The sequence below is a fragment of the Anneissia japonica genome, unplaced genomic scaffold (genome assembly GCF_011630105.1).
Source record: "Anneissia japonica isolate Jap-2015-1 unplaced genomic scaffold, ASM1163010v1 scaffold234_len1672027_cov178, whole genome shotgun sequence".
Classification (NCBI taxonomy): Eukaryota; Metazoa; Echinodermata; class Crinoidea; order Comatulida; family Comatulidae; genus Anneissia; species Anneissia japonica.
The window spans coordinates 181,278-205,445 of record NW_022738761.1 but is presented as its reverse complement, the minus strand read 5'-3'; the positions used below and the strand labels follow the sequence as shown (position 1 = coordinate 205,445).

General features: G+C 35.6%; 1 protein-coding gene and 1 long non-coding RNA gene across 3 annotated transcripts in view; one reads left to right on the top strand and one right to left on the bottom strand.

Moving 5' to 3' along the window:
• Positions 1–972: 972 nt before the first annotated feature.
• LOC117117788 lies at positions 973–15,909 on the top strand. Of its 2 annotated transcripts, none has more exons than XR_004446944.1 (3): positions 973–1,098; positions 4,660–4,842; positions 15,013–15,909. It is a non-coding gene; the product is annotated as an uncharacterized LOC117117788 (long non-coding RNA). The 2 variants fall into 2 exon arrangements; XR_004446943.1 differs by having other exon boundaries at positions 987–2,495.
• Positions 15,910–23,258: 7,349 nt separating this feature from the next.
• The window catches only part of LOC117117756, a 1,866-nt gene continuing 956 nt past the window's right edge, over positions 23,259–24,168 (bottom strand). Inside the window, exon 2 of the mRNA XM_033262174.1 lies at positions 23,259–23,967. Within this exon, the coding sequence (XP_033118065.1) occupies positions 23,758–23,967 (210 nt within the window). The 3' untranslated portion in view covers positions 23,259–23,757. The remainder of the gene's footprint in view (positions 23,968–24,168) is intronic.

Genomic DNA, 24,168 nt, shown 5'->3' with positions numbered 1-24,168 from the left:
GGTTAATTCACAAGTTGATCTAGGTCAATTTTTGGGGCCCTTTTTATGCCCCTCATGACCACACCCACCAGAATGGGACCGGCAGATTCCCCCTCCTACATAAACAGGCACATAGAACATTACTATATACACAAAAATTGGTTATAACTTTACAGCTATGCTGACACCCCTGGGCTCCTGGTCTATTTTCTAGACAATAATATTGTAATATTGAAATATTATACATTCTGGCGCTGGTAGCTAAGTTACATAAGCGGTGAGCCAATTTTCGTTGTACTACATTACCTGTTAAGCGTTCCACACTCCTGACGGCGTTGGGTGGGGGGTGGGGGGGGGGGGGGGGGGGGGGGGGGGTGGTTCAAGGTCCCCGACATAAGAAAGTGGGATGGTCGTTGTCAAAATCCCTTGAAACGTTCCAGAAAGGTGAAGCCCCCGAAAATTTACAATTTAGGTGTTTCAGACTTATTTGATCGATTTGGGAGTCTACTAATAATGTAGAAAATACATATACATTTTTCTCCCCGACGTGGATGTAACATATAGTTAATGTAGGTCTAAATACCATAAAAAGAACAAGTGTCAAAGCTAAAAAAGTGTTAAAACTTTGAAATAGTAGGCTCCAGTTAAACAGGAGAAAAGTTAAAAAAAAAAAAAAAAATAAAATAAAATAATAATAATAATACACATCACATGAATTGCAAAAAAAAAGTATTTTACAGGCCTATACCTGTCTCTTATACACATCTAGATGTGTATAAGAGACAGATATCATTCTGGCATTTATGAACTTGGCCTAAACCTTGTAATGTAATTGATATTAAATAATAATAATAATAATAACAATAATATTAATAACGATTAATAATAATACTCAATGAGTGTCCTACCAAATTTAATTGGTGTCCCATATATTCTATTTGGAGCCGGAGCCGCCCAAAATTTATTCGCTTGTTGGTGGCGCTGTCTAGAACGAGCAAATAGGATAGTTAGGGGACTTTTGTAAGTGGTGAAAGCAGTGGGTGTAGAAGGCGGCAAAAAGTATTATGCCTAGGCCTAAATAGCGGAAGAATGAGTGGGCCACTAGCTACGTTTAGCCTGGTAAGTGTAGCCTAAATAGGTCAATCCTTATGGCCAGGCCTAAGGAGACCTAGACTAGTCCTAAACTTAGATGGCCAACTACGGAAGAGGTTAAAGCTTAGCCTAGCTAGGCCCGGCCGGGCTCAAATCATTTCGGCCGCCGCTCGTTTCGGCCGCCAGATTTTGAACAATAGGAAGTATGGCGCGCCAACACAGTTCCGTTGGTAGTGTGGTTGTTGCAGGATGCGGAAGCTTAATAAGCGTAGGCAAATAATAATCTCTCCGTTTTTTATTTAACTTTCTGTCTGTAAGTATAGGCCTACATATTTGTACGTAATGCATGCTTAGGCCTAGGACCTAGGTCTACTACGCATTTTTCATTAGGTGTATTTATTTATTTTTGTGGTTAATGAAATATAATAATGCCTAATGATAACCTAAATATTGTGCTTAGGCCTAAATTGATTGTTATACTTGTAGTATTTTTCAGTAGCACGAATGTCTAGTTGTAGTTGATTACCTATATAGTAATAACTGATGATAGTCGTAATGAGTTGTATGTCACTATACTTAATGTAATTTTGTACTTTTTTGGAATGTTATAAACATATGTTGGCTAATATAATAAATAAAATATGTTGGCTAATTTTATAAACATATGTTCGTTGTTATAAATTATTGTAACAATTATATGAGTGCAGAAACTGATTTATCATGATAATAATTTTAATTTGTTCTTAAGACGATGAGGAAAATAAATTCTGTCTGAAACTAGTTTAATTAATGGTTAATATATATGTTTGTTGTTATAATTTATATAATTATATACGTTTTTGTAAATATTAAACACTACAAGTCTCGCAAAAAATACTATAAAGCAAAATTTAAACTGGTATAGTTTTCATTTATTGAAACTTATATAATAAAGCATATATACAAAAATAAGCAAATTTGTAAATATTTCATTTAACACATGATAATGTTTAGTTAATTATGTAGATACATTAAGTGTATGAGTATACAAGTTATATATACATTATGTACATAGACCTAAGTCAAGTAAACATATTCCAGTATTTATTAATGTTTATTATACATTTTTATTATATTCATTACATTCATTATTCATGTTAATAATAGTTCCACGTAATCAATTATTACTGCTTAATCGCGGGTTTGCGGCGAGATAATTTTGCTGCCAACATTCAGGAGTGATTGGGCACTTCGCTGGCCGCCACGTAACTCTCGCCACATCCTCAACAACCTCTCTGTACTCCTCTTCGAGCCATTGGTCTGTGATTTGGTTACATCCTCGCGGTGTACCAACTCTGCTGTTATGGACACTGTCACTGCCTCTTCGTACATTAACATACACATGACATAGAATTGGAGGTTGGCTGAAAGAGATAAGGAATTGTGTATGTATAATAATATTTTAATCATTTCATTTATATATTCAAAGTCCAATCTTATTAGACAATGATTTATGGGTGTTGTCTTTAACTTAATGCACTAGTCACACTCATTTGAATTATAGTACTCTTAGAGTATTGCGTTTGCACAATGTCTTCAAAACTGCAGGTATATGCTCGTGTGGTAGTAGCGGCAGTGCTATACACCTCTTGATAACCGTCTGGGTCCCAGCATCACACCTGTAGTCTCTCTGCAGCTCCAACTCTTGTACTTTCTTGTACACCCACTGGAAAAAAATAAAAGAAACGCAAATGTATATATATATATATATATATATATATAAAATCAAAGAAGCTGCATAGGCAGAGTGATAGGATATAAAATCAAAAGCAACACGGTTTTAATCTGCCTCAGTAGAAATTTATTTGATACGACATGTTTCGGGCATAGCCCATCATCAGGTATGAAAAGCTGTGACAAGAATAGATAAATAAGTAGCAGTACATTAACAAAAGTATAACGTGATCATCCAATCAAAAAACAGATAATATATATATATATATGCACAGATTTGATACTGCAGAGATTCTGACTATTTAATCAAAACATGTTGCTAATTAGTCTTAATGGTGTTTACATACAAATATATTTTTGGATCATGTATGTTGATGATGGACAGATTCAAATACCACCAGATACACTCTATTACCTTCTATTGTACAGTAGGGGGCTTAAATTAATCGCTTGCGGGATTTGCCACATCCAACGCTAACTAAGGCGATGGCTGTTGATTTAGAGGTGCACATTTATGTTGAAGACTGTCACCAAGTCGTGTTGTTGCACTTTCTGTGTGACATACTTTATATTCCGGTGTATAAACCGCCCCCCAAATTAGGACACAAAATATCACAATTTTTTGTGTCACCTGTGTATAAGCCGCATCTGTTTTTAAGCTCCAAACCGTTCCCATAATGTTAAGTTTTTAATTATTTTGAAACATTGACATTATTTATAAATGTTCACATATTTCATTTTTTTCGGCCGATTATCAAACAACAAACAACTGGAAATGCGTGTAACTGCTGGCTATCGCCATGTTACCAACGTATTCTTACTCTAGGCAGCCCTAGGGAAATCCCCATTTTTTGCTAGACGGTTGTGCTACGTTAAATTTTCAACATCAGTTTAGTTTGAGTTTAATAAAATTAAACACTTATTGAGTATATTTATCTATTTTAAACAATCATTCTATTATTATGTTGACTAATAACAGTCGGTATTAGGCTAAAAATAATGGTAATTCTAGGCCTAAGTCATTACTACTCACAGCCCACTGTGCGAAGCATGCACCACCACGCACCACGTTTTATAAACAAAGTTCACGCATGCCCAGATGACGTATTCCTTTCTACAGTTAAATTCCAGTAAAATAATTATTACAACTTCAAGAAAACTTGTGTTTTCATAGCATAAATTAATTTCACAAGTTTTTATTCTAATATTATAGCGGTATCAATATTCTCTCTATAACGGTACAAGCCACCGGGAGATGTCGAGCTGCAAGTTTCAACATGTGTGTTTTGTTGCGACATCGAAAAATGAAGCTGCTTACGTGACCTCCAGGACTGAACTCCTGAAAACTAGCTTGTTATTTTTTGAGCGCAGCGCTTTTGAACAGAAACAGCGTGTTCCAAAATTGATTATAAGTGAACGTAATTATTTAGGCAACCTAAACTATTGCTTGAATGTCGTAGAAAATGTAGTAGGAATCCTAGTACAGCACTGTAGTGAGTATAATTACAAATACTAAGGCTACAAACCGGTCCTAGGCTAGGCTAATTAATTGAGCTAGCATAGGCCTAACCTAGACGGAAGGCGCCTGATTTTCACCGCGGCTCGCGATCTGACATTTTGGGAGTAGGTTAATGACCGCTGTATAGGCCGCACCGCAAATTCGGGGGGAAAACCGCGTATAAAATTTGCGGCTTATACACCGGAATATACGGTATTTATTGGACAAATTTAAATTGCTGAATTGGTAATAATGTACTTTACATTCCATACTGTTTTTCAGTTAACAAAATCAGTATGTATGTAGTATATATGCTGTTAAAAAAAGTATGCGTTTGAAAACATAAAAAATTGTACATGGATTTCATTATCTTACAGAATTCTGCTTTCCATATTACAATAAATAGTGACACACAGAGTGAAGAGTTTGGAAAAATTGATCATGGTCTTTAAAATCAGAAAAACAGTGTGTCAGGTTTAATTGTACGGAGGTCTTTCAGAAAGTTTCAAACAGTAAGTCAAGCTGGATTCACAGTAGCCTGCTTCTTTGATGTGATGGAGGTAATACTACTTTTAATAAACAACTTTTATGCTATAAAAGGGTAGCTCACAAATAGTGTCTATTCTCATAAACACAACAAACTGAAAGTTTAATAGGAATATTCTAGACCTATTTTTAAAGACTCAAGGAACATATTTAGATGTAGGCCTTCGACCAGGCCGCCCGGGCATCCTACTTTTACTATTCCATAGCCTAGCCTAGTTATGAAATCATCGCACGATTTTACCTGTCTGCACGCACCGACTAAAAAGGATGTCAGTGACTGTATTCTCTCTCAAATGCTGAAATGTTTATTTCTTTGACAAACGTCTATCAAAATAACATTACAAACAAGTTCTTTCTAACACAGTAGTTATTCAGTGTAGTGTACTGCTGATGTGTAGTTAATCAAACGCATACTGCACAGCTAAATGTATATACGCACACGTATACCTATCACTATAGCAACCGATGACTGCTACAACAGTTGGTTATAAAAAACTAAAATTAAAAGACGGCGATTGACTTATAAAACAATTTATAGAGCATGCATCGTACACTAAATGGAAAATTATCATACTTAGGTTATATTTAATGCATTCAAAAATTTCCTTCTGGCCTTGCAGGCCCTAGGAATTTTCAAGCATTAAATCTAACCTTTCTATAATAATTTTCCTATTGTGTACTATGCGGAGCTCTAATTACTTATTATTGTTAATATTGTATTATTATCATTGTAATTGGTTCGGGAGGCACTATACATATCGCAAATTGTTAATTATTATTTTATTAATTTTCATAGTAACCTATCATTTTGACTTCAGGGCTTTCAGCTTGATAATCACCTGTTTCTTGGTTCTCATAATGCCCTTTTGTTTTACAGTGATCTTGGGGTGATACAGTAGGCAGTACTGTAGACACATGCTCCCGCTGGGAGCATATTTTTGCAATCTGTAAATGAATCTTTAGATTAAATAAAGTGAAACCAGTTATGATCGTAATATACATATATGGTGAATTGTAAGATTTTCTCATCAATATTCTTGAAAATGATCAAATAGATTGAGGTGTTGGATCTCATATTATGTCTATTTGTCATTCAGAGTTATTATCTTTTTGTTTTATATGACATTTTGTGTACCTCATGTCATATTTCTCATTGACAAGTTGAGGTTGTGCTCTTAACATGTGTTGTGCTATTCCATATTCAGTAGCCTTGTAACTGTCATATGAATTGGGTGAGATTTTCTCATCAATATTCTTGAAAATGGTCAAAGAGATTGAGGTTTTGGATCTCATATTATGTCTATTTGTTTTATTTGACATTTTGTGTACCCCAAATAATATTTCTCATTGACGAGTTGAAGTTGTGCTCTTATCATGTGTTGTACTATTCTACATTCAGTAGCATGGATGTATGAGAATTTCTTATCAATATTCTTAAAAATGATCAAATACATTAGGTGTTGAATCTCATAATGTCTGTTTTTTTTTTTTTAGGAGTTATTATCTTTTTGTTTTATTTGACATTTCGTGTACCTCACTTATTTCTCATTGGGGTAATTCCATGTCAAATCAACCCAAAAAAATGTCAATCTCTTCGATTTTGTTCAAAATTTTGAATGTTGTTGGAACCTACGAGAAACGATCAGAAATTAAATTTTTTTCTCTAGGCCTCCTAATTAGCGAGATACGTGCTAACAAACTTTGGATTAATTAGCGATACCTTGCGTTTTTAACCGACCATATCTCGGAAAGTTTAGCACCTACAGAGCTGGTTTTGCTGTCATTTTAAAGCTATTGAGTAGCTCTATAACTTTATATAACTAAAAATATATATATAAATATAAATTTTATGTTAGAGATGCACAATGATGTAAAGAAGCTTCCCTATAAGTTTGGTGATGGGCACTCCAAGAGTTTATGAACAGTGAGCAATTAATGTATGACATGTCAATTCGAAATTGCATTTTCTGTATAACAACACAGTACTATACCTATATAGGAAAACCAACAGTACACCAAACTGCTTAGTTTTATATGTAGGTATTATAAAGTTAAACTTACATCACTTGAATTTCATACTTTGGGACAAACAACATGTTCATATGTGGTCAGGAGTGTGGTGAGATGAGCATACTGATCATCGCTGCTCATATTCTTCAGATGCTTTGGATAAAGCACCATAAACGCATCCATTATGTTGATGTCCGGAAAAGTAGATGCCAGCTGTGCAACAATTGCATCCACAAACGCAATAGTTGATTCCGTAAATTGCTAGAGATGGCAACAAATCCTTAAGATCATGCGTCTTGTAGAGGACATACTCAGATGGTTCGGCTGGTACGATTGCCTCTTTCTCTTTAAAACATGGCCCCTGGTATGATCAATAAAGCTTGTATCGCTAGGATGGCAGCATCGATTTGGGGCTTGATGAGCCTGTAAGTGATGTTGCTTTTCTGCATTGACAGAAAAAGTAACCCCAGAATGAAAATCCTGCTGCTTTTCACCACAAATTCATCTCTGACAGATGGCCAGATGTATTGGTTTGCTCTCTTTTTCTCCATGTTGATGTATCTCTACCTCTTGTCGTTGAAGATTACAGCTACAAAGTCACTGTAATCTTAAAAAGCAATGAAAAAGAGGAAACCTGTTGAATCAATCATACAATTACAAGTGCTTTGTAGGGCATCCATCATAAAGTGGTAATTACACATGCACACATGTTTAGTCTTTTGAAACATTATGAGACTGTTTATAAACACCTATTGTACCTTTATACTTAGTTGTGCTGGCTAGTTGTCATCTGCAAGCATGTCCCTTTCATTGTTAGTACCTGTGCCAAAAAATAATATTGAAAATAAAGTGCATTTCATATATAAACTAAACTTTTTGTCACATGCAAATATTTAATTAAGCTGTGTAAGAATAGTAATATACTTCTACCAGATTTTTGTACCGAGCCACCTCCTACTTTAATGAGTTCCTGATTCATGCAAGACAAAGGGTATTGCTAAACCCCGCAAACCTCCAAAAAAACACTGCAAACCCCATCCAAACCTTGTGATAGAGATTGAATCATGTAGTGCAGTGCTCAAAAAATCTAGTTTAGATCTAGATAAATTAGGAATTTTTACCTGATTAGAATTTATAAAAGGTTTACATCCTCAAATGAGAATTAGCTTTGGATTCTACATGCTAGGTATGTTACACATAAATGCAAATTGGTTGAATGTCTACCATTTTGATGGCACAAATTCTACCAAATTTTACAACATGAAAAACTTTTTCAGAATCAAATTTGGTTGCTTGGTTGATTTTTTATGATTTTTTCTTTAGCATCTGCAGGAATCTCTGGATAACGTTTTTCAAGAAACATATGACATTTGCCTTGATTCGCAGCCCAAATTTAGGCCGTGGACCATAGTTTGCGGAACGTCGGTTTATACAACATGTTGTTTTCCTAACTAGGATAGTATCTTTCTCATTTCTGTAATGATGACGAGGAGTAAGATGCGGTGTGGGGACGAGAAGGCAAATGTTTTCGGCTGTGCTCATCGGAACAATGAACGAACGACCAAATGAGGACAATGGTAGGTCCAAAAGAGCGGAGTGGCCAAGGCCCAATATCCCCTCACAAAATAATTACAAAACGAATTCGTCGCTCCACATGTTTGTTGACGTTTTTTAGCTTGTAGGCCTAGGACATGAACAAATTTTTTTGAAAGTTCACGTCTAATACGATCTATTCTTTGCAGTGATTGACCTGGAGGTCACATTTCACCTAAAAAATCACTTTTTTTGTGTTGCAGCTAAAAGGTGCACAGCCAAAATCGGTTATTTGCCGTTCAAACACGCTATCCATTGCGTGTTTTTAATCAATTTTTTTAATCGTTTTTTTCAAACTGTTCCTGTTTCTACTGCGAGAATAAAAGCGATTTTTCGAAAAGTGATTTTTAATCGATTATTTCTTTCCAGTAGAAACAGGCCCTTAGGTCTCAAATCAAAGCAATAAAAGGTTAAATCCATATGACGCAGATTACCTGCAAATATTGTCTTGGAAGAATTTGCTTTGAAACAAAAAAACTGTAACTGCGCCACGCCTGCCCTTCATATGCCTTCCAATGTTTATGTGAATTGTCTATAGGAAGGGCAGTTATAATCTACAAGGTAAAAACATACAAATTCTGTTTCTGATTGATCCATAACCTAATTGGTTGACCAATGGAGCTCATATCTGCCACCCTAAACATTCTTAGGCCTCACATCAAAGAAATAAAAGCCCTTTCCTCATTAAATCCATACGACGCAAATTACCTGCATTTTGAATGAGCTTTCGAGCGTTGTTTTGTTTCGTTATTCTTGCTGTAGGATTGTTTACAAAGTGGTGGAAATATTATGTAATTAGAATTTAGAAAAGGTTTACATCCTCAAATGAGAATCAGCTTTGGATTCTTCATGCTTCCTTTCTTGATAGCCAATTGGTAATTTGTTTTTTTGCAAGCATTTAAAAACAAATTATTAATTTTGACTTCTTTGTTTGTTTACTATATCAGCATTTGCTCTCACATCTAGATGTGTATAAGAGACAGTTATACAACATGTTGTTTTTAGTGTTCTGTCTGTGGGATAAACCTCGACACTGTGTGTCACATGGCAAAGACAGCATTGGCAAAGCAGAAATTTGATGATGTAGTCAGTCTAATGCTAGACTCTGTTTCTGTTGCACTTGCAAAACTGTGGAACTCTGCACACATTGCCACGGCTCTTCTCACACAACTCATTTAATTTTTTTTCTGCCACCCTAAACATTCTTAGGTCTCAAATCAAAGAAATAAAAGCCCTTTCCTCATTAAATCCATATGACGCAAATTACCTGCATTTTGAATGAGCTTTCGAGCGTTGTTTTGTTTCGTTATTCTTGCTGTAGGATTGTTTACAAAGTGGTGGAAATATTACATAATTAGAATTTAGAAAATGTTTACATCTTCAAATGAGAATTAGCTTTGGATTCTACATGCTTCCTTTCTTGATAGCCTTATTGGTAATTTGTTTTTTTGCAAGCATTTAAAAGCAAATTATTAATTTTGACTTCTTTGTTTGTATATAATATCGGCATTTGCTTTAATTAGTAATCTGGAGACATTCTCCAATGATTTTGCAGTACACAGGGACTAAGTTTTCTGGGCTGGATAGTGTTCTGTCTGTGGGATAAACCTCGACACTGTGTGTCACATGGCAAAGACAGCATTGGCAGAGCAGAAATTTGATGATGTAGTCAGTCTAATGCTAGACTCTGTTTCTGTTGCACTTGCAAAACTGTGGAACTCCGCACACATTGCCTCGGCTCTTCTCACACAACTCATTTAATTTTTTTTCTGCCACCCTAAACATTCTTAGGTCTCAAATCAAAGAAATAAAAGCCCTTTCCTCATTAAATCCATATGACGCAAATTACCTGCATTTTGAATGAGCTTTCGAGCGTTGTTTTGTTTTGTTATTCTTGCTGTAGGATTGTTTACAAAGTGGTGGAAATATTACATAATTAGAATTTAGAAAAGGTTTACATCTTCAAATGAGAATTAGCTTTGGATTCTACATGCTTCCTTTTTTGATAGACAATTGGTAATTTGTTTTTTTGCAAGCATTTAAAAGCAAATTATTAATTTTGACTTCTTTGTTTGTATACAATATCGGCATTTGCTTTAATTAGTAATCTGGAGGCATTCTCCAATGATTATGCAGTATGCAGGGACTAAGTTTTGTGGGCTGGATAGTGTTCTGTCTGTGGGATAAACCTCGACACTGTATGTCACATGGCAAAGACAGTATTGGCACAATCCTTTAAAGCAGAAATTTGATGATGATAGTCAGTCTAACTAGACCCACTTTTTTGCACTTGAAAAACTGTGAAACTTTGCACACATTGCCAGAGCTGCTCTTCTCACACGGCTCATAATTTTTTTTTATCTATTTAATAGTATGTATCTCTATATTTATCTATAAAGTGCCCTATCCTGAGACATTGCTTGGAACCATGTAGATAAGGTACACAGGTGGTCAGTACTTAACTACAGGTGCAAAATATAAGAGTTGATGCACATAAAAACAACATATTTTGAAGAATGTACAGGCCTTTGAATTTTATCACACATTTGGATAAATCTGTATGGGGTATTCGGATGTCCTCCTACTCAACAGGTCCGTGGAGAGCCTGAAATTGAATGTACAACTACTAACAAATGCCCCAAATATAGTCTTGGAAGAATTTCCTTTGAAACAAAAAAACTGCGCCACGCCTGCCCTTCATATGCCTTTCAATGTTTATGTGAATTGTCTATAGGAAGGGCAGTTATAATCTACAAGGTAGAAACATACAAATTCTGTTTCTGTGCCTGCCCTTCATATGCCTTCCAATGTTTATGCGAATTGTCTATAGGAAGGGCAGTTATAATCTACAAGGTAGAAACATACAAATTCTGTTTCTGTGCCTGCCCTTCATATGCCTTCCAATGTTTATGTGAATTGTCTATAGGAAGGGCAGTTATAATCTACAAGGTAGAAACATACAAATTCTGTTTCTGATTGATCCATAACCTAATTGGTTGACCAATGGAGCTCATATCTGCCACCCTAAACATTCTTAGGTCTCACATCAAAGAAATAAAAGCCCTTTCCTCATTAAATCCATACGACGCAAATTACCTGCATTTTGAATGAGCTTTCGAGCGTTGTTTTGTTTCGTTATTCTTGCTGTAGGATTGTTTACAAAGTGGTGGAAATATTACGTAATTAGAATTTAGAAAATGTTTACATCCTCAAATGAGAATTAGCTTTGGATTCTACATGCTTCCTTTCTTGATAGCAAATTGTTAATTTGTTTTTTTGCAAGCATTTAAAAACAAATTATTAATTTTGACTTCTTTGTTTGTTTACTATATCAGCATTTGCTCTAATTAGTAATTTCATGTGTTATAATGTGAATATTGTCTGTCTTTGCAGAATACACTGTGAACATAATTGACATGGCTCTGTACATTGCAAAAAGTAATATGAAAGAGTACTTTTACACTGCTGACATAATGTGCGATCTGGGATCAATTGCTGGGAAATTACCGAAACCAGACAAAAATTAGTTCTTTTCCAGTTTACTCAGCCGATTCAACAGAAATAAAATATAGCCATACATTTTACACTTTTTTATAAGAACCATTCAAATTATGCCCAGTCTCACTGTTATTATTTTTTGCTGATTCCAGGCTAAAAATTTACTTGCTGTATTTTGTTCTTAATTTCACACACTTTTCAAACAGAAAATTATTATTGTACAGCAGTACATTACTGTGCTATAGAGGTTATTAGATAGTCAAGCCTACTGCAAATACTTACAGATCAGATTGGTTGTTTTTTCTATTAAAAACAAAGAAGTAAAAACCACATTTGACATTCTACCTCAGCCTCAATTCGTTCTTATAAAATGTGCTCTTATAAATAAAAAAAAGTGTATTGCAGATCATCATTCCGCAAAATTCTAGGACTTGTATACATGCTGGGATGGCTTATCCTCAAACTGGGCTTTAATAGTTGGAAAAGCTTTTGGTTTATGCCTGATTGTACTTCAAACATTTCTGATCTGAGGTAGTTCTTGTTATCTTCCATAGTAAAATACCTACTGCATATCTTGTGACATGGTTTACAAACTACTTCTTCCTTATATTAACAAATTATAAGTAATCAAGCTAATGGAACATAATATGTAAAAACAAAGCATTCCTTCAAAGCTAAACAGTACCAATATGAACACTTTGTAATAACAATTTCCACCTCATTCAGCATTTGGCTTGTGGTATGTCCAGGCACAATAGCACCAACATGATGTTGACCAAATACAAGTTCATAATGGTACTGACCGGGTGTTGATGTTAACTACTTATTCACTTACTAGCTTTGTTGGTGTGTTATTCGATAACCCTTCAATATAACCTGTCAATCAGCTTCTTTTTTTATATTTAATACACTTCCACATTTTCCAAGGGATCTCCTCACTATCATCTCATTGTTCATCGCGGGCTTCCGTTCTGAGCATTCGCTTGATTGTGTCGTTATTTTTGTCATGGCCATTATTTAAAATATGGCTTGCAAAGTGTAATATTCTCACCATGGTCTTGGGACTTTGCACTTTGGTACTGCTGCCTAGCTGGGCCTACCTGTACTACAGCTGTAGGCTAGGTAGGAGGCCTACTCAAACTTTGTACTTTACATGAAAACCAACTTCTTTTAGACTATAAAGAGTAAATGTGAATAGGCTTAGGCCCTTCTTAAATGAATATAATATTTCTAGTCTAATATTTAGAGCATAATAATAATGTAGAACTACTATAACTTCCATGGAACAGAAGCATGCAAATACAACATCTCCACTTCTTTTTGGCCACTTCTGACATGACATCATTCACACCTGTTCTCCGTCTTATTCCTGTACATGGTATTCTATCTAGAATCCTATGTGTAACATGCGTCTCCATGTCTCGTTGTGTTACTTTTAATTTTTCCATGATTTTCTTTGTGAGGTGCCAGGTCTCTAACCATATGTCATAACCGGTATCACACGCTTAAACACATTGGGATTTTATGATTTTGAAGAACGTCTTTGTGTTTAATACTGAACTTGTCACCAGTAAAATGTCATCCGCAAACCAGACTAGGAAAAGGCTAAGTTCCCTAGCCACAGCGCCTGCCTTGGCTCACCAGGCTAGGCCGTAGTATGCTATGGTCCGGGAGGGACCTAGCTACACTATAACCTATCAGTTGACAAAGAAAACATACACTTACAAGTATGGCTGTGGATTGCAACTTTTTGTGTTGTGTTTTTTCACAGTTCATTCCATAGTGACGTCAAAGGTAACCATGGGGGGACAAGGGGTAAATATCCATCTGTGGAAAATCTTTCCCCACCCCTTGAAGATGCCGTTTTCATCCCCTGAAAGTGCCTAAAGATCTCTAATTTCGCGTGCTTCGCGCACATTTATTGTTTATTAGTAGGCCCGTTTTCTCTAAAAATTGCACATCTTTTAGGGAGTTTTGATCAATTTCGACGAAAATTTAAAAACACAAAAATTTTTTTTGCGCTTTGCATCGGTTTGCAATTTAGAATGTTCTTCTAAATTTTTTTAACAACGAATAAATGATATAATATGCATCCAGAAAATTGAGGCCAGGGAGGGACTTTCACAGTTGGAGAGTCCATACCACCTCAGACCCACCATGGTTGGGCCTGAGGTAAGAAAATTTATGAATATGGCACCTTTAGATGGCCGGATATGGCAATATTTTTAATCTTGATTTTGTTCTGTTTTGATCAAGTTTAATTTCTATACAGTACTTCTGTTCTAATTGTATGTACTGAGGGTCCCAATTGATCAGCTCAGGATGGATGTCCGGTCGTAGGAGCAGCTGCTGCAAAAGTTGAATCCTGGAACACATGTCTGTAGTGTCCAATTTACCAGTTTTTGAAAACTGTTTACTGACAACAAAATTGAAAGACGGCTTTCCATATGTTCCACAAATATTCATTCTCTTGGATCCCAGGCCTGCCTTTGTTCTGTCAACTTACTCATTTTAATTCTGTCTTCCTATGCAATAAACTCTGACATACTTTAGATAAATATTCAACCGTAACAGAAAAAACAGTGCCCGCTTTTGTCCTCCCAACTACTTCATTTTATGACATGTACCTCACTAGAGTCTCAATTGTATACCTGTTAAATGGCACATAACATAGTAGTAAGCAATTACCGTAATTTAAAAAAATGAAAATATACATCTTGTTTTAACTTTAACAAATGAATTTGGCATAATCTAAAATCTTTGGTGGTATACTTGAAAGAATTTTTTCTGTAGTCTTTAATTGATTAATATTATAATGTTATTTCTTTTCTGTTTCTTTTGTGGCATGTTGTTTGAAATTGGCAATATACAGTTTTGTAAAAGTATATTTTAATTGATGTGGTATGAAATCACTAAAATTCTCCATTAATATAATATACAGTAGTATAATGTACATATGAAGAACGATACATTCAATTTGCTTTCAGAATACAGTACACTAAAATTTCAATAATATAAAAAGAAACTTTTTTTAGCAAACTTGTGTTCAACATTTTTGTCTGTATTTTCATGAATATTTGCAGCAAAACCAAAGCCACGCAGATGTGCGATGTTGGTGAATGAGAATTTATACAGAGTTTAACTACCTCAACAGTTTCTACTGATTTTAGATTTAGCTTGTATATGAACTTCAATGGAAAACGGAGAAAACAAGTTTTAGTTGTTGACGAACATATGCTGCAGTAACAACACGCACTTCAATGAATTTTTACATAAATCTTCGGTACATATATTTGGAAGTTGTAATTTTGACAAGATGACAAAAATATACATCTGCAGGACAACATAATTTAAAACTGCAAATTGACAATTAAAAACTCGTACTTTTTGCAAAATAAAATGATTGATTATAAATAAGAAATATTTCAAAATAAGTTTTGCTAAATATACATGTTTTGAAGACCGAAATACTTTGATACACTAAGCTTCTTCTATGATGAATACCGTCTTGGCTGAAGTCAACTGACAACTTGAAATTATGAAAGCAAGAAATTTTTCTTACTGGTTGGCAGTTATTATTTTCAAGACCTTTTTTGATGAGAATGATGGTGTTTGGATTCTTTGTTGCTGTTATCTATTTATATTGAAAGACATTGCAATATTACCACAGCTGTAGTCAAATGGCATGGAAAAACTGACTGATAACAATTGCAAGGAAAAGAGATCTCAATTGAATCGATAAAGACATTGCAGCATTTTTTATAACACTGTCTCATGGAGATCAATATGCGTTTAAATATTTCTTGCCTTCAAATGTTTTACTTTTAAATGTATGTGCCATGACATATGATAAGTAATCATCACTGCCGTTAGAAGTGGTTTGCGGAACAATGTTAGTGAACTAAGAAAGAACCTACATTATATCAATACACAGCGTAATAGACACCTCTGCATGGACACCAATGAGATATTCATCCCGCTACAGACACTGGATGTGCAATTGCTGAATACCAAATGTAATGTAGGATTATGGTGGGAGGCGTTAATGAGTCAAGTGCCCACTAGCAAGCTTGACCTGTTGATAACTGAAAGACAGACTTGACACAGATATATTTTTTAACTAATTACAGTATGACAGTCTAAGACTACAATCATTCAGAGTTTTAGTGCTGAGTACACATGTATACAAATCACTTGTTTCATATAAAAATGAATTGTATCAATTAAAATATGCAAAAAAACTGCAAAATTCAACAAAGTGACAATGTGGAAAGTTTGCACTTGGGAAGAGACAAAACAGATGGAAAAGAAGTAACCTAAACACTTCATGCATTATCTTTGAAATATCTAATCTTATTAATTGGTAATTTGATATTAATAAATCACTAAAAAAGTATTTAACTTATCACTATGAATAGAGAACAAAAAGTATTATTTTGTGTTGGTTAATTAAAATTTTCAAATTTGCTTAAATTGAATTTTCAATAGCCTTTTTTTTTTATACAAATTTCTCTGTACAAATGTTTCCTCCATGGTTTATTGTACTGCTTGATAATTTGACTTATATGAATATTAATTTGTCCTAAATATTCAAGAACTGCTTAATTGTGGGCTTATGTAAAATAAACTGTAAACTTTTAATGTTTACTGTACTTAAATTGCTTCTGAATTTGTATGTGCCATCATAACAACCGTCCATGCTTTGCTAACCTTTCTGTATTGAATCAATCTTAAGAGTAAATTTCAGATCCATCTTCATAGGTTTCATCTGCAATTGACCAATAACCAAATTTGTATAACCTTTTTTTGACAACTTTTCAACTTGTCCATTCCATGCCTCATCACCCTTGTTCTCGTCAAACCATATGTGGCTAATTTCTGCTTGCACCTTCTTCGCAGTCTTCTTTTTAACTTGCCGTTTTATCCTGGCAATGTTAATTGTGGTATTGATATAGTATTTCTTCTTTCTCCACTCATCTCTCAAGATAATCATTACTTTGTTTTTTCTTGTCCTAATGCTGCATGACAGGTAGTCGATAGTGGCATTGGTTTTGGTCGAGCAGAGAACATTCCTACTATCTGTTCTACATCTATATTGTGGTTCCTACCTGACCTAGTTTCCTTTTTTAACTTGTCACTCAGGTCAAACTCAAAGTATCTTTTATACTGGCATTCTAGGATTTAACTGGCAGTTAGACACTTCGACATCATCTCCTTAAACATCTGAACGTATCTGGTTGATGACGTAAGGCTAAGGCTACGGTCACATTAGCGTCTCAAGCCTGGCTTGAATCACCGCGGGTGAGATTTCAAGCCAGGCTCGAAATTCTTGGTCGGTCACACTATTTGGACTGACCTCTAAATTAAGTCGAAACAGCAGAGCCGTAAAGGGAGAGTTTTGCCAACTCTGTTTCACGGGATTCGATATACGCACGTGTGATTGGGTGGATCGCAATCAAAGATTTTACACCAGACGTGCCCGAACCACTCTTCTTCAACTGATCTTTATCAGCTTGTATTGGGCTCGCAATGGCTTCACTTTTGTTTGAATTTGGGCTGTCGTTCTCGTCTCATGTCCGAGACTGGCTAATCTGTCAGCAAGCACGCCAAAAATTCCTGTTTTGTTGTTTGTTTTTTTATTTTCTATCCGGTCTCTCAAATCGAGTTGGCCCCACAAATCTACCAGGTCAGCAGTTTACTGGTCGCTCCAAATCAATCCCATTATTGTTAATTAAAATTTGAATTAACTTTTATGAAAAGTAATGATTGCATCTTGATTGAACACCCATGAAGAACTCGCAGGTTTTTTATTCAAGAACTTCTAAAAACGGCGTCATCGACTGTGATTGGTCGACAGCTGACGAGGAAATGTCAATCTCAGTCACGCCAGGGTCAATCCAGGGTCAATATGGGTGCTGAGCCGGGATCAAGATAGGTAGATTGAGATCAAGGTCACGCCAGGCGCGAGTCGGTGCAGATGCGGTCACACTACGAGAATCTCACCTGCGGTGAGTCAAGCCAGGCTTGAAACTCTAGTGTGACCGTAGCCTAAAAGAAGTGGGTCTTTGGTTGGTAACTGACCACCAAAAAAATCTTCACAGGTTGTCAAAGTGTCCAGTGGATCTTTAATAAATTGTTTCAACCTTTCCATTAGACTTTTGACCTTCTTAAAAGCTGCAATGTTGTTCAAATCACTCATGCTTCCTACGTAAAAAGTCTCATTCACGGATCAGTCATCAGTTCAGCCAACAGTCCTAAAACAAAAGTTTAATTAACACATATTATCATGTGTTACTTTTGAAATAGCCATACATTTTTGTTGTATCTTGTATCTGAAAGTGAATTAAGGTGTGCTTAGTGTGTACAGACTTAACAATGTGTTTATTGGACCTCGGCGTAATATCTAATACTATTCATTTTTTGGTGTATTTTTTGGACCTCTGTGATGTCTTCTTTAACAGACATGTGTTTTATCAAAGAGATAATATTCATAATAATTAAAAAAAAATGTAATTAATTTAGTATCAGAACAACGATGCTCCCTCCTCCCCTTTTCCACTGCTTGGGGACAATATTGACACAAGACAAACATTCTATTCATTCTGATGACCTCGAGTAGTTTTGATGGGGAAAAAAAGATTCTGGAAGTAGAGAATGAAGAAATATTCAAACAAATTGTGAGATAAAAAATAATGCTTATTTACTTATGTAGTGAATAATTATAGTCCTACTACAATTATAAAATCAACATGAGGTGTTTCTACCCTTTAACAATTTTCAACCATCATTTGGGACATTAGGCCTTTCTCTGGTAATTGCTCTTTAATTAGAGTATAATCATAGCTTCAGTAATTTTATTACCCATGCAATACTCAACTATATAAATCAAGGTTTGTCTCACCTTGATCTTGATCCAAGTAGCTTGGAAAACGTGTTCAGTCCGATACCACCCATCCCTTTGTCTTGATTGGGATCTTCTAAGGGACTCGAGAGCCATTATAATCTACAATATGTGTTCATATACTGTACAAACAGTATAAAAATCTGTTTTTGGTTGACCAATAAATAATTAAATAGAGTAATCAGTAGGAAAGCCACTGGAAAAATCGTGTCGAATTTCGCCTAGGAGAGGGCGTCCTATTTTTCGAAATTAGTTCAAATTTTCAGAATTTGATGGTGTTTGAAAAAACGTTAATTCATCAAGTAACGTTTGACCCATAAATGACCTGTATCAACAAACATTGCGCTACTTTGCCTGTAACAGTAAGTAGTGGCTGGCTTGTACTAGGGTAGCTTGACGGAAGAACCAAAATAAATGTTCATTTGAAAACAATAAAATAAACATCGATCCAAATCCTATTAGGCTGGCTCTACTCCACAAAACGTGCCTAGGCTAGCTTAGGACTATCTTACAATACAAACGAGCCAAAAAATGATCCTCGGCAAATAGTGCCGTGGTACGCTTGTAAAGCGTCGGCAAATACGTCGGCATTGCCGAATGCCGACGCTAATTTCGAGGGCTGAATGTCTTATTATTGCATTACTGTAATGCTACAATCATCAGTCAAAAATACTTCGATCTGTATGCAATTTGCATGTTATACTGATCATTACATTACATAGGTCAATGTTAATGTTTATTACTCATGTTACATTGTAATGGACTGTGTGATCTTGATTTGAAAAATAGATTACATTAATGTTTATTTAATCACATAAACTGTACCTTGGAAGCGGTTTGGTGTAGCGGGAAAGGTTTGGTTTCCCAACCTCAAAAGTCGCGGTTTCAATCCCATTTTGCTTGTGTCCTTGAGCAGGTCATTTTATTTGCATTGCTCCTCTCCACTCGGGAGTATAATGGGTACTCGGGGGTCCGAGGTAAAAATGCGCTGATATATTTCATGCGGCAAACCTATTGAATTTCTCTCATATGCATTGTTCCAATGACTGGGGGGATAAAAATGTACAGGGGCAGATCCAGGATTTGAAGCAAGGGTTCAAATTTTTCCTAAAAGTACCAAAAAGAAAGGGCATCCGGGGCTCTCCCCCAGGAAAATTTTGATGCCTAGATGGCTGGAAATGAGCTTTCCCAACTTCTGAGGGGTCTTTTAATGACTTAAAATTAATTCAAAATTCAAGGTTTACCCCTCTTCAAAAAGGTCATGTGATTTCTATCTCTTACACAGTTGACCTATGTGTGTATACATAGAGAAAAAGAAAATAGACAGTTTTATTTCAAAGATCCCAATAAAGAGAACTCGCTGAATCAAATGGCTTGGAATTTAATCCCTGGTTATAATAAAAACTGGTCAAACCAAAACAGTGAAAATTTTATTTAATTGAAGGGTAATTAGGCTAAGGTTAACCTGTCCGATCTGCCTACCTGTCCTAAGTAGTTTTAGCATGCCTTTTGTAGGCCAGGATCCATGCAGTACCGTACAGTGGAAAATCATGCAGGACCTCGAAATAGAAGGGGCCCACAAATGGAGGGTCTACCACCTGTCTCTTATACACATCTAGATGTGTATAAGAGACAGGTAGTCCCGCCGGAGCTGAGGATAGGCATACGCTCTATATTTAGAAACTGAACTTAGCGCTTGTTCTCGGCGGCGCAAAAAGCGACTTCTGCTTTGATCGTGGGAATTTATATTGGCTGGGAAATTAAAAAACAACACAACTACTACGTTTTATTTTTTTATTTATTAAGTTAGTTTTATTTCATAAACACAACATTAAAACATTACATAGTAATAATAACAGTTAAAATTATTCAACTCAGTCATTTTACGGGTGTTGAAAATGAGGCATTGTACAGCACACCCCCAAATCAGAATCTACCAAGTTTGCTTTCACGCCTCGCTGCACATGTGGTCTGGACGCCGAAAAAGCAAGTGTTTTACAGCTCAGCATCTCTGACAGTTTGACCCATAAATGACCTGTATCAACAAACGTTGCGCTACTTTGCCTGTAACAGTAAGTAGTGGCTGGCTTGTACTAGGGTAGCTTGACGGAAGAACCAAAATAAATGTTCATTTGAAAACAATAAAATAAACATCGATCCAAATCCTATTAGGCTGGCTACTCCACAAAACGTGCCTAGGCCTAGGCTAGCTTAGGACTATCTTACAATACAAACGAGCCAAAAAATGAGCCTCGGCAAATAGTGCCGTGGTACGCTTGTAAAGCGTCGGCAAATACGTCGGCATTTCGAGGGCTGTTATCATGTGTTACTTTTGAAATAGCCATATGTTTTTGTTGTATCTTGTATCTGAAAGTGAATTAAGGTGTGCTTAGTGTGTACAGACTTAACAATGTGTTTATTGGACCTCTGCTTAATATCTAATACTATTTATTTTTTGGTGTATTTTTTGGACCTCTGTGATGTCTTCTTTAACAGACATGTGTTTTATCAAAGAGATAATATTCATAATAATTTAAAAAAATGTAATTAATTTAGTATCAGAACAACGATGCTCCCTCCTCCCCTTTTCCACTGCTTGGGGACAATATTGACACAAGACAAACATTCTATTCATTCTGATGACCTTGAGTAGTTTTGATGTGGAAAAAAAGATTCTGGAAGTAGAGAATGAAGAAATATTCAAACAAATTGTGAGATAAAAAAATAATGCTTATTTACTTATGTAGTGAATAATTATAGTCCTACTACAATTTTTTTAAACAATTTTCAATCATCATTTGGGACATTAGGCCTTTCTCTGGTAATTGCTCTTTAATTGGAGTATAATCATAGCTTCAGTAATTTTATTGCCCATGCAATACTCAACTATATAAATCAAGGTTTGTCTCAACTTGATCTTGATCCAAGTAGCTTGGAAAACGTGTTCAGTCCGATACCACCCATCCCTTTGTCTTGATTGGGATCTTCTAAGGGACTCGGGAGCCATTATAATCTACAATATGTGTTCATATACTGTACAAACAGTATAAAAATCTGTTTTTGGTTGACCAATAAATAATTAAATACAGTAATTATCTTATTTTGTAATTCAATTTTTGTAGTTTTGATTGTGAGGTTATTTGTTCAAGGGGGGGGGGGGGGGGGGGTGTGACAGAGGTGCTTGTCACCTGTTTATCCCTTCCTTTTCGCTGCCGTCCGTTGTGTTTTCCTATTGTATATGTCATCTGTGACTTGCATGTCTGTCCCACTATTCATAGGTCTACCAAGCAATAAAAGCCATTGCCTCATTTATTACCTTTGACGCATATTATCTGCCATGAATTTAGAAAAGTTTACATCCTGAAATGAGAATTAGCTTTGGATTCTACATGCTTCCTTTCTTGAGCCTTAATTGGTAATTTGTTTTTTTTTGCAAGCATCTAAAAGCAAATTATTAAGGTTAATACTTAATTTTGACTTCTTTGTTTTTATATTAGCATTGGCTTCAATTAACAATTTGGAGTTGACCAGTATACAGGGACTAAGTTTTCTAGGCTGGATAGTGTTCTGTCTGTGGAATAAACCTGGGTCGTTGTGAAGTGATATTTTGTGGCGAAAATTCAAGAATTATGATAGTTTGCTGGCGCTAGATAAACGGCGCCCGGTTGTTGTATGGTTTAGTCACGTCATTAAAAAGGACAGTAACTATTCAGGCGGCGGTCGGATGGTTATCTTGTGTTTACAATATCTCGAGGGCGAGTGGAAGAAGTGATTTGGCCATGTTTTCGAGTCGCATTTGCAGTCAAAGCTATAATTATCTTCGAGATTCGCAATATACAAAGTATTATAAGTTAAAACAGAGTCAACAAAAAATCTTAATTTACAGTACTGACTAGAGGACTTTCTACATTCCTCACGTGGATCGTGCGTGTGTTTCACGAGTAAAAAGCGTGGGCCATTATTCTGCGAGTGCTCAATTAACGCGTGAATGATTTTACTCGGCATACACTTCCTGGTAAAAATCAGAACTTGCGGTCCACGAACGGTCACGTGGGCGGGTAAAGTTGTTTATTCACAATCTCTTACCATGCTCTTACTAAAGTTCCTTCACGACATATCCAAGCGTGCTGTTACGTAATCTGCTAGATGTGTATAAGAGACTCTGAATACACTCCTTTGTCTCTATTGTTATTAGTACGAAGAGTCTTTCAGGCGTGGTTGATTAATAGATTTTGAGTATAGAACAATAATTGCATGCAGTAGTTAATTTTAGAAAAAATATCATTACCCGCGCCAATATTATTTCTTATTTCTTATATTAGGCTTAAGCGATTATAATTTTATAAATATTGTAAAACAATTTTGTTTTTTGTTTTTTTGGCCTATACATTTTAATATTGACGGTTTGTATACAATATTATACAGTGTTATGCCAATATTTCTTATATTGTTAATATATATTAGTTAGTATATTATGTTGTTTATATTTTTTATTCACTGTTTTTTAACCCGTTTATTATTGTACTATTTTAACTGATGAACATTCTGAAGATACGTATGTGTGTGTTTGTGTGTGTGTGTGTGTGTGGGGGGCAGTGGGGAATGATGTCTCTTGATTTTCCATACTTTATTACAATTGGCATGCAAATAATCAATCTCTTTTGTTTATGTGGTGGCTCTGAAAAGAGCCGTTTGTTTTGATTTGGGTACGTCTAACGGGGTTTTCTTAGGCGTCGGCAGCCTTCGTCGATGGAGAGGATACACTGCTTCCATGTCATCGTCTGTTCGCTTACGGGGGTGACATAGAAACGAAATACAGTTTCTTTGACGAACTGAATTTTAACTTCGTCAAGTTTGGCATGTCCTTGCTTCCCATTCACGTTGCTGCTAGCCATCTCTTCCTTGGTAAATAGCTTCCTCACTAGTCCTAATGCAAAGTTTTTAATCGATGTTGCCCATCTGTGCACCTCAGCGATGATTTCACGAGAGAGGTATTCGTAGTTGACGGAATTGTCTGTCTGATGGAAGCATCACTACGTGCGTCGTCTTCACCACTGTCTATGTCGTAGTCATTGTCCCGTCGAATTGCCGTCGAAGTTGTTCCAGCTGACGCACCACGACAAAACACTTGTGGAGCCTAAAGAAATAAAGTAATTAAAAACACATAAAAAAAATAAGAGGTACTGTAATATCAAAAATCCCTATAAGAAGGTATTATTTTTAAACGATATTTTAGAATAAACAAATCATTTAACATTGAGCCAATGGTTTAAACGTACTGCAATTATAGTAAGATGATATGCTCTATTACTGAATAAAGATGATCCGCTACCGATCC